This window comes from Pyrus communis, chromosome 17 (assembly GCF_041283825.1).
Source record: "Pyrus communis isolate YQ-2024b chromosome 17, ASM4128382v1, whole genome shotgun sequence".
NCBI classification, from domain to species: domain Eukaryota; kingdom Viridiplantae; phylum Streptophyta; class Magnoliopsida; order Rosales; family Rosaceae; genus Pyrus; species Pyrus communis.
In genome coordinates, this window is record NC_142581.1 from 5696508 (window position 1) to 5711088 (window position 14581).

The 14581-nt window shown below is 35.9% G+C and overlaps 2 protein-coding genes across 2 annotated transcripts; both read left to right on the forward strand.

The window, feature by feature from the left end:
• Positions 1 to 1795: 1795 nt before the first annotated feature.
• Positions 1796 to 3552, forward strand: LOC137709197 (F-box protein At3g59150-like). Its single transcript, XM_088689453.1, has 3 exons — positions 1796 to 2237; positions 2940 to 3103; positions 3403 to 3552. The coding sequence occupies exons 1-3, from the start codon at positions 1796 to 1798 to the stop codon at positions 3550 to 3552; spliced, it is 756 nt and encodes a 251-aa protein (XP_088545579.1).
• Positions 3553 to 4506: 954 nt separating this feature from the next.
• LOC137707556 (zinc ion binding protein) lies at positions 4507 to 13368 on the forward strand. The gene is made up of 23 exons (XM_068446448.2): positions 4507 to 4878; positions 5287 to 5499; positions 5608 to 5747; positions 5846 to 5941; positions 6039 to 6106; positions 6295 to 6396; positions 6586 to 6730; positions 6940 to 7083; positions 7182 to 7301; positions 7469 to 7525; positions 8104 to 8163; positions 8254 to 8361; positions 8644 to 8786; positions 9048 to 9126; positions 9278 to 9340; positions 9469 to 9599; positions 10036 to 10141; positions 10573 to 10761; positions 11174 to 11401; positions 11777 to 11932; positions 12033 to 12194; positions 12427 to 12543; positions 12837 to 13368. The coding sequence occupies exons 1-23, from the start codon at positions 4716 to 4718 to the stop codon at positions 13008 to 13010; spliced, it is 2964 nt and encodes a 987-aa protein (XP_068302549.2). The 5' UTR covers positions 4507 to 4715; the 3' UTR covers positions 13011 to 13368.
• The last annotated feature ends 1213 nt before the right edge of the window (positions 13369 to 14581 follow it).

Here is a 14581-nt window from a genome sequence, read left to right on the forward strand (position 1 = left end):
AGAGATCACGAAGTACCAAAGAGTGAACATTATCGTTATCTTCAATTTATCTTGCAAAAGAACAAAAAATTGGTTGGAGATCTCAACCATAAAATACAATTTGGATGGATGAAGTGGAAGAGGGCATCATGTGTGTTGTGTGACTGTCATATGCCAATAAAACTCCAGGGAAAACTTTATAGGACGACAATAAGGTCATCAATGCTTTATGACACGGAATGTTGGGTGGTCAAGTATTAACACGTGCAAAAAATGAGTGTAGCTAAGACGAGAATGCTTTGTTGGAGATGTGTGCACATGAGAAATGACGTGATTAAGGACGAGGATATCAGAGGTAAAGTAGGAGTTACTGCAATTAAAGTAAAGATGAGAAAAAATCGATTAAGGTGATTTGACATGTGAATTGAAAACTTATAGATGCTCCAGTTAGAAAATGAGATTATGAGATAGAGGCTTAGGAAAAAAGGGTAAAGGAAGATTTAGAAAGAGACTTTAAGAACAGAAATAGAGTACATGGAGCTAATAGAAGACTTGGCGCAAAGTTGAGGGCAATAGTGTTCTAGAATTCATACAACCGACCACACTTAGTAGGATACGATTTTGTTGTTGTTATAGTACTAGAGATGCATACATGAAAAACATAATTTAATAATTTCACGTTTTACAAAACGATTATGATCTATGATGATGTTTTGGGCTAGAAAGCTCCCATGTTGTTATGATAATGTTTAGAGCTATTAAGCTTTTATGCTATGATATGAAAGGACTATGTTTATGTTTTTTGTACTTACTTATTTAGGTAATCATACACATATACACATAACACGAGTATGTACATGTCTATGGCCCATATGACCTTGTTTTACATGTATCAAGGTACTTTATGATATACTTCTAGCTTCAATAATGAAATTAGTGTCAGACAACTTCACTAGCCAATGCTAGTGTTGGAGTGATATGTTTTCTGCACTGGCATAACCCAGTATTGTACAATTTCACCTTCGGGTGATGGGGCCCGCCATGTTTTTTTCAATGGCGCAACTCAATGTCGTATAGCTTCATCTTTGGCCACGAGTCTTTTCATGAATATGATATTGCTAATATATGAATGTTTTATGGCATACTAGAATTTTTCAGAAAAACTTACTACAAGCTATATACTATACGAGTTTTCCAAAACAGGGGGTTAGTACGTTAAAAAGAAAAGTGGTTTTACTTATTATGTTATAAACTCTGGTCCACTAACCTTTGTTTTTGCCCCCTTCAAGACATAGAAACGAGGCGTACGACCTTGGCGTGGAGGCATTCCCATATTGGTAGCTCAAGGTCCTCCCCTCCTTGCAGTACCTCTTCTTTGCAACCCCACCTTTAAATATTATTCCCTCCGCTTGTAATCTTGAGTAGTAGTATGCTCTACACATGTTCATCATTCTCACACTTTAATTCTTAAAGATATGTACTTTAATATGATTATTATATTCAGCGCAAATTTGCAAGCATGCTTACATGTTCTTAGTATAAGCACGATATGATGGCTTGCTTCACCCTTTGGGAGTCGGCCAGCACGTGGCTATCCTGGTGTCCTCTGAACAGCAGGATCGGGGCATGTCATATATAGCAAGTTTGTTTGTTTTGGCTGAAAACATCCTTGGACGTTCTTCAATAAAATTAGCTCAAACAAATTGGTTAGGGTTTCGTATAAGTAAGTTTTTTTTAGGCCCTGATCATCATCAGCACTGACTTGAGGGGCGTTTATTCTTTTGATCTTTTTAGCAGGTAATTAACTCATTAATCCATGGAAATCACTAGAGCTTTTATAGAGGAAGAAAAGGAAGCACACGATGAGCAAAAGTGCAGTATTGACATAATCAGTGATCTTCCAAATGATGTTTTGTATCGCATACTCTCTTTGTTACCCGTCAAATCCATAGAACGAACCAGTGTTTTATCTAGAAGATGGGAATATTTATGGACTTCTGTTCCCATCCTCGACTTCTACAAGGGGTTTCCATCTGACGTCGATGATATTAAACGGATGCAGTTCATAACCAATGCTTTGACTCGACATCAAGAAAACTCTTTTAACATAAAAATCTTTCGCATTGCGATAAAAGATTCTGGAGGCGCAAGTTTAAAATTTTTACATGATTCTATCTGCTTGGTGGTGCAGGATAATAAGGTTGAAGAACTTGTACTCTATCTGAAGCTCGTAAATGGCATGTTTAATTTGGCTCCGTGTATATGAGTGTGATTCATTGAGGAGTCTCACAGTGTTAGCCACTAGCAGTTTTTCGTTTCTCCGTGTTAGGAGGGCTATTACTACTAGTGGTCTCCGTTTACTATACACCTTGTTCCTAGGTTCTGTGGAATTCTCGGATAGTAATGTTTTGGTTATGGATTTATTTTCTGATTCAGCGCTCCCTTCGCTTGAGAAATTGAATTTGATCATATGTAAATGTAGAGGAATAGGTGATCTCAAAATAAGTTGTCCGCTCCTCGAAGAAGTACATATTTTCGGAACAGGTTTATTTAGGCTGCACACATGTGGAATGAGACTGAAGAATTTGGTCGTCGAGAGCTGTTTTGTCCATGCAACTCAAAGTTTCGTCGACATTTTTGCTCCAAATCTGCAGACGTTTCGTTAGAATCTTAATCACCTTACAATTGTGAAATATCTGACCCCAATCTCAACTACCCTTAGAACATCTGACATTGATTTTTTGTTCGGGATAATAATATTAGCAAGGCGATGACTTGTGGCGCAGTCAATCTATTATCTGGATTATTCCATGTTCAACAACTTGTCCTCAGCATCGACACTCTCTAGGTTCATTTGCTCATCTGTTTTTTTTGTCTACTACTCTGGAACTTTAGAGACTTTTAATTAATACATGGCTAATTTAACCATTTACAGGTTTTATCCAAAGTATATTTTGAAGGTGGTCTACCAAAGGCAAATTCATTTGTGAAACTCCGGACGTTGGAAATTTATACCAAGGGCTTCGGCAAACGCAAGATCCCAGGTCTAACCTGCCTGTTCAAGAGCTCTCCCATACTCCACACTCCCAAAATCAATTTATCCCATAGCTGCGACCGCAATGATGTAAGTTGTTGCCTAGTTAGGTATACTGTATATCAGCAAGTTTTAAAGACAAATGCGTTTTAGGGAAAAGCTTGATTTTTCTTCTGATTGAAATCACTACTCGTGTCCGTTATAGAGTTTGAATATGTAACTAATAAGTAAGGGAAGTGTTATTGGCACTTCAAAAATCTCATTCTACACTCCTCACAAGTGTATTTTTCTTTCCTAATATAGAAAGTTTGGAGTGTAGAATGAGATTTTTGAAGTGCTAATAACAATTTCCATAAGTAATAACGATATATTTTATAATTTTGTTGCAGGTATGGAACAACAGTTTGTTGGACAATGCTGATTGCACTGAAGAAAAATACTGGGAGAGTCAAGCTCAGGTTTTGAGTTCCCTCCCTGAGTCATCTAAAGATGGCGAAGATCGTTGCAGCCAATTATCCTTTGAATCTTATGATCCCTGACAGTGTGATTAGCGTCGTAAGGTTTTTACTTCAACATGGAGGAAGCTAGCAAGAAATGATTCTTTGTACCGACACTGAATTTCCCCAGACAAATCCAGATAAAATTGGTTTGATAGAGGGATTCCCACCGGCATCTGCTCATGTCAAAATCGCAACCGGTTTGCATGACGAATGACTGTTTTCCGAATGTGCTTCGATCAATATAGATAATGAAGGTATCAAACTAATAGTTGGTTTAATATTTCAGGTTCGATACGTAATACAAATTAAAATGTATAAACATTCCCGTCTAGGCGGAAATAAATAACTTTAATTTTGCATTTATTTTTTTATCCTAAATTATAAGAGACTTGTCGAATACTTGCAATGAAAACTAATTATATTTTTATTCTAATTGTTTAATATGTTCTAATATTTTATAATATATGTCATTATGTTCTTCAATTTATATATCCCAAAATGATTATGTATTTTTTAAATATAAACAGACACTTATTTATACAATATATAATAAATTTACTTAAATTCACCTAGTCTGCCTAGGTTCCGACTAGCGTTTAACATCTTTTAGAATCATGAATTCAACAAGATTTTTAATTTCTATGTTGCCTTTTGAAACTCATTTTGTATTCGAAACTCCCCTCACTCCTAAATAATTTATTGTAATAATTTGAACACTTCCCATTTCCCTTAATAATAAAAACACTATAGAAATCATTATACTTTGATCTGGTGGTCTCAAGTTCAGTGGACGATTCATTTGATACTAATTTATTTTTCTACCCCTTAATATAATTTATTTTTCCACTCTTTAGTGTAAAAATGTGGTTTTTCGTTAAAGTGAACAGTACGGTCAGCTTTTCGTTAAAACTCCCTAATGTAAATTTTGTATAATAAAAATAAAAAAAATATGGACGTGGCATAATATGCATCGTGGATTGTAATGGACGGTCCAGATTAAAAGCATTGTACAATCCGGTACTAGGCCAGTAAGGCAGAGGATCCAGGTAGACGCTAGACCGTTCCGATCAGCGGCACTAGTCCCTCTGCAACTCCAAAACTCGTGCTAACGTCAGCTTCTTCTTCCAGTGAGCCGTTAGGGGGGCTGTTTGTACGCCTGGATAAAGATTTCGGACTAAATTATCCCGGAATTAGATTCGAAGATGGATTCAGGGAGGCAGGTGTTCACGGTGGATCTTCTGGAACGATATGCGGCCAAGGGGCGCGGAAATATCACCTGTATGGCTGCCGGAAACGACGTCATTTTGCTCGGAACCAGTAAAGGTTGGATCATTCGACACGATTTCGGCGTCGGCGATTCGTTTGGTACGTTACTCTTAACCAATCCTTTCGTTTGGCACTTTCAATTCTTTACCAATTCACAAATTTGCCATTTGATGAGAATTTGGAATTCAATCTTTTGTAATTGACATGAAATTCTGGAACTTTCGTCTCGAATTAGTGATTCTTTTGCAGAATAAGTTTTGAATTCCTGTCAAATTTCGGATTTTGATCCGAGCTTATATGCTTAGTGATAGTGTTTAGCGTAATTAGCTTAGATAGGATATGATTAGGAGCAATTTACTTGATTGATTGAGATTGATTAGAACAATGATTTGCTTTGGTTACTAAGAAACCCGTTGTTGAATTCGGTTGACTTGATTCGTTTGCTTTCTAGTTTGTGTATGGTATGATCAAGCAATGCTTGATGGTTGTTGTTTATTTGAGCTATAGATGTTGATCTTTCGGTGGGTCGTTCTGGCGAGCAATCCATCCATAGAGTTTTTGTTGATCCTGGAGGGAGCCACTGCATTGCCACTGTTGTTGGGAGTGGGGGTGCTGATACGTTCTATACTCATGCAAAATGGACCAAGCCCCGTCTTTTAACCAAGCTAAAAGGTCTTGTCGTGAATGCTGTTGCCTGGAACAGACAACAGATTACAGAAGGTAATTGGTCAGTCCATTGACTATTTTCCCCCATTGCATTTGAATGGAAGTTTGTGCATATTGACTCATTTGAGCTATTGTGTGTGATTTTGTTCGTAAAAATCTCAGCTTCAACAAAGGAAGTCATTCTTGGTACAGACAACGGCCAACTTCATGAAATGGCAGTCGACGAGAAGGATAAGAAGGAGAAATACGTAAAGTTTTTGTTTGAATTATTGGAACTTCCAGAGGCTTTCATGAGCTTGCAGGTTATCTTTGATCACCTTCTCTAATAGGAAATTGACTCTGACAGTTATACCAATTTGCCTCTACGCATCATGATCTTGATCTCATTCTTTGTGTGCAGATGGAAACGGCAACCATTCTCAGTGGGACTAGATACTATGTAATGGCTGTAACTCCTACAAGACTCTATTCTTTTACTGGTATTGGATCACTGGAAGTAAGTTTTCTTCCATGCCTAGTGAATTTGTCACTTCCAGTGACAATGTATTTGTTGTTGTTACAATTCTCATAACCTGAATATTCTGCGTTTCTAGACTGTTTTTGCTAGTTACTCGGAACAAACGGTGCATTTCATGGAACTTCCTGGTGAAATTCCCAACAGGCAAGTGTTTATGTTGACACTACTAAAATTATTTTCAAAATGGGATAAAAATATTTCCTATTTTTTTCCCTTTTTTTGGAATCATTGTTCCTTGTATTAAATAAACGGTTACCTTTGATTTGCAAAATTGTTGTACTGTTTCCTCTCATTCTTGTTGAGCTTTCTGGTTTCACCTTGTCATATTTCAGTGAACTGCATTTCTATATCAAGCAAAGAAGAGCAATACATTTTGCATGGCTTTCTGGTGCTGGTATATATCATGGTGGTTTAAATTTTGGAGCACAACATAGGTAAAAGATAACATTCTTCTGTTCTTCCTTCTTTTCTGATGGCTTTGTCTGTCTAGATTCTGATCATTCTGTCTTCTACTGAGTAGTTTTATGATTGACATTGTGAAACTTGTTAATAGCATTCCTTGATATATTTAATATTTAATGATTGTTAGCATGTAACCTTCTCCTAATTTATCTCTTTTGCAGTTCTCCTGATGGAGATGAAAATTTTGTGGAGAACAAGGCTCTTTTGAACTATTCAACTTTGAGTGAGGGTTCTGAAGCAGTGAAACCCAGTTCTATGGCAGTTTCAGAATTTCATTTCTTGCTTCTTATCGGGAATCGGGTTAAGGTATTCACATATTAATTCTCTGAATAACTTTTTTCTTCTCAGTGCTGTTATCTCTCTGTCCCTGTTGAGTATCATGTTATGAACTGCTGCTGGTGCTAAGCATTAGGTTAAAAGCATTAGATATGTTATTCTTTTATTATTCACAGAATACTGCTGAATGCTGCACCTGCCCCCTTTTTAGCTTCCATTATGAGTGTAATTGTTTTTAGGTTGTAAATAGAATAAGTGAGCAAACTATTGAGGAACTTCAGTTTGAGCAAACACCTGAAGCAGTTTCAAGGGGTGTCACTGGATTGTGTAGTGACGCCACTGCTGGGTTGTTCTATGCATATGATCAAAACTCTGTATTTCAGGTTTGCGTCTTCTATTGCCTAAATATTTTCTGAATTTTGTTCATTTTGCATCAGACAGTAATTTTTTCCATACTGCTGAATTTGAGAACATAATGTAGGTGTCTGTTAATGATGAAGGCCGAGACATGTGGAAAGTTTACATGGACATGAAGGAGTACGCTGCTGCTTTGGCAAATTGCCGTGACCCTCTTCAGAGGGACCAAGTATATTTGGTGCAGGTCGTATCTAAGTGATGGTTATACTCATTGTCACTTATTGTAACTTATTCTCACCATGGCACTTAATTAAAAAAATTGTGAAGATTATTGCATTGCTGTGTTGTATATTTTTCTTCTCAGTCTTGTATTTACCTGGGTAGTCAGTAACGAAGTAATTTGATTTGCAGGCTGAAGCTGCATTTGCTGCCAAGGATTATCTTAGAGCATCATCATTCTATGCAAAAGTGAATTCTCTATTTCCTTGATCTGTTTTCCCATATATTTATTGCAATATTGCCTATAGGTGCAGCAGGCCATTTGTTGTTTATTAATGATAATATGATTATTTTCTAATCTTATTGCCTCGATTTTTTGGTTTTGGTTATATTTAGACTAGAGTTGAACGTGTCAGTAGACTCAGTACTTCTAATTGTGCAGTCACATTGATGACATTTAGGAATATGCTTCACTTACTGAGATATTGTGTGGTAGCTATTAAACTATAAGGTACACATTGTTTTTGTCTTGATGTTTCTCATATTGTAAGGCAATATCTAAGAAATTACCAATTAATATCTTTTCAGTGAACAGCTATATTACTAATATCGTTAAATTGAAATTGGTTGCCCTTTCCATTCTATCACACTCTGATCATCCAAGTCTCATATTTGATGGATGCTGAGAGTAACTGAATTAGTGATTTAATTTGGTAGAAGCATAATAACAATGATTTTCCTGCCGCTTCTCTATGATTGTTTTGATTTATTTCTAGTTATTATAACTTGTTACAGCTCATTTATTAAATTATGGGATTTTCTTGCAGATTAATTACATATTGTCATTCGAGGAGATCACTTTGAAGTTTATCACTGTAAATGAACAGGTACTTGCAAAATGTTCCTTGCACTGTCTGTGTTTTTTATTTGGTATTAAACTCTTTATGGATTTTTTATTTTACTTGGCATGCTTGCAGGATGCTTTAAGAACCTTTCTATTGCGGAAACTTGATAGCCTTGCAGTGGATGACAAATGCCAAGTAACAATGATTTCGACGTGGGCAACTGAACTGTACTTGGATAAGGTCTTACTTAGCTCTTGGATAAAGAACTAGCTTTTTTTTCCTTACCTCTCCTGCTTTATACTAGATAGCTTGTAAATGTTGCATTCTTTTTTCTTAACGCATATCAAAGGGCAAGAACGATAATTAATGACGATGCATTCTACTTAGGACAAAATCTGAGAACATCTTCCTTTTGACTCCGTTGTCAGTTTATGCACTCTTAAAATAGAATAATGTAGACGTTGAAAGTTTCCTTTCCTTGAATTTACAAAGCCATCACTAATATGTTGTTTTTCATTGTAGATAAATCGTCTACTATTGGAAGATGATACTGCAGTGGATAATCGTACTTCAGAATACCACTTGATCATTAAAGAGTTTCGTGCATTTCTTAGTGACTCCAAGGATGTTTTGGATGAGGCAACTACCATGAGGCTTTTAGAAAGGTAATTGTCATTGAATTTGCTTTGAATTGTTCATCTCGCACCATTCTTTTCAAATTCTTATACAGCTGTGGAATCCCATATGCTAATATCATGTTGTTTAAATGTATCAGTAGAAGAAACTGTCATTTTTAAATATTATCATCTACAATTAGATTATTGTGAAAGATCTGTGCCATTAGGTACTTGGTGGGTCTTTCTCTTTAGATTATTTTACAGTTGAAAGAATACTAAAACGAAGGATCCTCTGGCTACATGCTGCAGTTATGGCCGAGTCGAAGAATTGGTTTTTTTTGCTAGTCTGAAGGAACAGTATGAAATTGTAGTCCACCATTATATTCAGGTGCTTTGTGCTTCCGATTTATTTCTTATCTGGTTTCAAATTCTTGTCATTATCACCTGTTTTGCTACTCCCATGGTTTCTTTTTTTTTTTTTTTTTTTTTTAAATGTCCTTCTAGTCATGCTTGATTTACATTGACTGAATGCACATTAGCAAGGAGAGGCAAAGAAAGCATTGGAGGTGCTCCAAAAACCTACTGTTCCTATAGATCTTCAGGTATGGGTTATGTTCTATTTGAAAATTTTCCCGAACAGGTTCCACATGTTCTCAAGTGTTTATGTATTATAATATTATTAGTATGTATGTGTTTTATTTTATCAAATTATGCAATTCTTCACTTGCAGTACAAGTTTGCACCAGACCTAATCATGCTTGATGCATATGAAGCTGTGGAGTCATGGATGACTACAAACAACCTCAATCCAAGAAAACTCATTCCTGCAATGATGCGTTATTCAAGTGAACCACATGCAAGGTATTATCTCATGTATATACTGGACTAGAAATTGCAATTATGAATTGAAGATCTGGATAAGGCTTTTTAGATACTAATCAATTTCCCTTAACACAAAAAAAGCATGTATCCACTATATTTTATTTGTTGATTTTAGACATAAAACTTGAAATTTCGAATTCATTGTGAGAAGTAGTGTATTGCAATGACTTCTTTGTATACATGTACCCCTCCTCTCGCATGACATATTAGGTTCCCATGGTGTATTTTATTCTTTGGTCACTGAAGCATCGTCTATTTCATTCAGGCACAAAGTTTTCGTTGATAGTAGTTTTAATTTACAGTTTCTATAGAACTCGGGATTTCTATATCCTGTGTGTTAGTTAATGATGCATTTAAACTTTGAAGCTTTACTCTTCTTTCTTACTGCTACTTATTTATTTTATATCACATGCAGAAATGAAACACACGAAGTCATCAAATATTTGGAATACTGTGTTCATCGTTTGCATAATGAGGATCCTGGTGTTCACAACTTGCTATTATCGCTATATGCCAAACAGGTTGATTTCTTGAAGAATTTGATATGATTTTAATATGATCTTGGTTTACAGGTGTCTATACATACATACATTATTAATTATTATATACATCTTTTAAAAACTGTGATGTCCCCATTTCTTAACTCACTTGTGCCTACAAGGCTCCCCGCTTTGCAAGGGTTGGGGGGTTCGCAACGTCTATTGTACGCAACCTTACCCTTGCTTTGCAAGGAGGCTGTTTCCACAACTTGAAAGAAGGAAAAATATTTTGTAGCTTGAAATTTGCAGAAAAACCACATCCTGAGTTTAAAAGTGAATTGTAGGCTTATAGCCATATCTCTTACTTTCCCCTCGGTTTATTTTAGATGAAATTATATATATAAGAGAATTTCTTTGCCTTATAGCCATATCTATATATGAATGCGTTTCATTGCTTTCACAATAATTTACAGGAAGACGACAGTGCACTTTTGCGTTTCCTTCAATTCAAGTTCGGAAAAGGACGGGAAATTGGCCCTGAGTTCTTCTATGATCCCAAGTATGCTTTACGCCTTTGCCTCAAGGAAAAGCGAATGCGTGCCTGTGTTCATATATATAGTATGATGTCCATGCATGAAGAAGCAGTTGCTCTTGCCCTGCAGGTATAGTTTGAGGCTATGCTTTTGTGATTCAACTATTATTGCCCCAATCTATATATTGTTTTACTTGTAGGAAAAGGATTTCAATTTACATGATATTCTCGTTTTTGGATACCAAGGGTCCTCTCTGGTTTATATATTTGTTAGAACTACCTTTACAACATATGCTGCCATTGGGATAGAGGTTGAGGTTATCTGAATGTTGTAGTAGTAATAAATTCTGTGTATCTTGTTTCTCCAACTCAATGGGAATAGAAACAATCACCTCCACCTAATATTCTCTTCTCCAGTGGAACCCAGGAAAAATCTAATTGTTACATAATTCTTTTATGGTTTTGTAATTTTATTTTTGCTCCAGTATGTTGAAATGGTTTTTATTTTATTGTTTCATAACTTGTTCTTTTGGTGCCTTAAGGTTGATCCTGAGCTTGCTATGGCTGAGGCTGACAAGGTTGAAGATGATGAGGACCTGAGAAAGAAGCTTTGGCTTATGGTTGCGAAGCATGTTATAGAACAGGAAAAGGGAGCTAAAAGGGAGAACATTCGGAAGGCAATAGCATTTCTTAAAGAAACCGATGGCCTTTTAAAGATAGAGGATATATTACCATTCTTTCCAGACTTTGCCCTCATTGATGACTTCAAGGTAGAATTATCGTACCCTTCTGCTTTGTCATGGTTTGTACTGTTTATAATGATTCAAGTCTTTTGCGAAGTTTCAAGCTTTCTTCTTTTCCGCCAGAAGTGATTTTCTCCGTTTTTGTTTTTGTTGGCCACTTTACATTTGTGAATTTATTTGCATGCATGGAAACATGTTTTATTGTGTTCTGGTTACGGTGAATATGATTATATAGCTTCATTTGTTTCCCCTTTAGGTTGCCTCTTCATCAATTGCTGTAGTGGTTGTTTATATATTAGATTTCCATTATGAAGTGGTTTTCAGAATATTTACTTGTGTGATACTGTTGGAACTATTAATTTTCAGCACGTTGGATTTTGAACTGAATCTGTATGTATGTAGGAGGCAATTTGCTCATCATTAGAGGATTACAACAATCAAATTGAAGAACTGAAGCAAGAGATGAATGATGCGACACATGGTGCCGATAACATTAGAAATGACATTAGTGCACTTGCTCAAAGATATGCTGTGATTGATCGTGATGAAGAATGCGGGGTATTGCTCATGTTGATGTTATAGTTGTAAGTTAAATTGGATTTGCTCATACTTTCATTTCTTTTTCCAATACTTGCTTTTCTTTTTGTTCTTCTATCAGGTTTGTCGGCGTAAGATTTTAACTGTGGGTAGGGAGTATCAGTTGGCTAGAGGCTATGCATCCGTAGGCCAAATGGCTCCATTCTATGTGTTTCCATGTGGACATGCCTTCCATGCCGAATGCCTCATTGCCCACGTCACACGTAGTACAAATGAAGCTCAAGTAAGTTGGAAGTATTGTTTTCCGTATTCTTCTCTTTTATCATTATCAGCTCGTAATAACATAGTATTCTGCAAAAGCTTTACAATGTGCGCCCAAGTAGTTGAAGCGTAAGAAATACTTTGTGCTAGATGATGCTTGTGCCCGTTGAATTAATGTTTTCGTTTGGTATGAAATGTATTTCAGTAACAGGAATTTTCTATAACTTGCCCCATTTTTTTAATGTGTATTGTAGGCAGAGTATATATTGGATCTGCAGAAGCAGCTTACTCTACTTGATGGGGAAGCTAGGAAGGATTCAAATGGTAGCCTTACTGAGGAAACCATAACAAGCATGGCCCCCGTAGATAAGGTCTGCAATTTGATCTTAGTTTGCCCTCTCTTCTTTTGATTTACATTATCTTATTTGATTTGTTTTCTGTTTCATGGCTGTCCAATGAGTCTATTAGATTTTTAGCCATTTTTGATAAGATTTGCTTTTGATTATCTACTATTTTCAAGTATACGATTTCAACTTTAACTTTACAGTTTCTGGTGATAGTTTTACAAATGTATCTTCATTACATTGTTTTTTATTTGATCCCTAATTGATTCATGAAATTAAGATCTGTACAGTAAGCTAAACCGAGTATTTCATGTTGGCAGCTGCGGTCGCAATTGGATGATGCAGTGGCCAGCGAATGCCCATTTTGTGGGGACTTGATGATCCATGAGATCTCTCTACCCTTCATCCTTCCAGAGGAGCAACAGCAGAATACTTCATGGGAGATAAATTCGCATAATCTTGGACACCAGAGGAGCCTGGGTTTATCTTTATGATCATCTTTCTCTTCGTACGGGTGCCATGTGAGTTGTGTACTCCTACAAAGATGTCTCGTTGCCAGTTGCGGAACTCTGTTATCTTTCTTCTTTTGTAACAATTTGTTTGGCGTCATTAGGGCTGTTAACAATGCCCTTGTTGCTTGTATAAATTTTTTTGTACCCTTCGGACGGGCATTTTCGCTTCCTCATCGGGGGTTTTGGCGCCCCGACACGGTCTGTAGTTACAAAATGGTTCCAAGTTGTTGTCAAAGAAACACTATTTGCAGTGATTACTTTTCAATGGCTTTAAACACCGAGACTGTATTGTAAGTGAACCATGCTGACTATTTTGGAAAGAGATGAATTTTCGAGTAAACTTTAATTATTTGACCACTGTACTAAATTTGCAAATTTGGGTTAGATCAGTTGGCCAAGAGTTATGTGCCCGCACCCTTACGCTGCCACCTAAGTTCAACTCGCCCTCTATAGAGTACTTTAAAATACTCTTGTTACAAGATAAAATAGTAGATTTGAAAATCTATATATAAAGCTAATGGAAAAGGTGAAAAGTGATTTTGGTGTCACTAAACTTCAACAAAAATATTTGGACCAAGATGCCCCCAAGACAAAAAACTTCAAAAGCATTCCAAAATAATGTATCAAATAAGGTAGGGGCATTTTCATAATTTTAACAGTATTTTTTTAATAATTAAATTTTTTGTGGCTTGTTTGTTTGTTTGTTTGTTCTTTTTTTTTTTTGTATTTAATTAGTACCTCAGAATAGGCTAACAATAATGTGATTCAATTTCTCTATTTTTAAACATATTCAAAACATCTTAAGAGGCGTGTAATGCCAGTTATAAAAAAGGTATTTCGCACTCGGATAATAATGTAATTAAATTAGTTGTCAAATGATTGTTTTTTTTTATTAACAAACGATATATTATCTACACTAAGGGAGAGAGGAATGTGCTTAGCCTCACAATGGGCTAGCAATAATGTAATTCAATCAATTTTTTATTAAATATTATTTTCTCTATTCTTAATGTAAATTCTATAGAGACCGATTTTATTATGTGAATTCAGCTACTTTAATTGGTTTATGAAGGGTTTCTTCTAGCATGATCTAAGATTATTCATTTACTTCAAATATTTGACTTTCCTTTTGTCAATTTACGCATATATTTAACATTTCAAATGTGTGAGTCACTCATAGTGTGACGACCCGTCTCAATTTATTATATAATTTTCTCCTCGAGCGTGTAAAGTGACGAATATGCCCTCGTTGGCTAAGTGACATGGACGTGTATATGCAGTTTTTAATTATTATTTCCGATGTTGTAATTAAGTCGTACTCAACATCGCGAGTGCGTTGAAGCAAATTAGAACCGAATTGAAGCCGTTACGAAAAAGTTACGATTATTTAGGTGCGTAAATGGGCAAATCGTGCACCAATTATATGGGCTCCTATTTCTTTTAGCCCAATCAGATAATTTGTTTTTCTTCTTTTGGGCCAATTAAAATTAGCTCTCTCTCTCTCTCTCTCTCTCTCTCTTAGCCAATCAGAACACACACTCACTTTTCCTTCT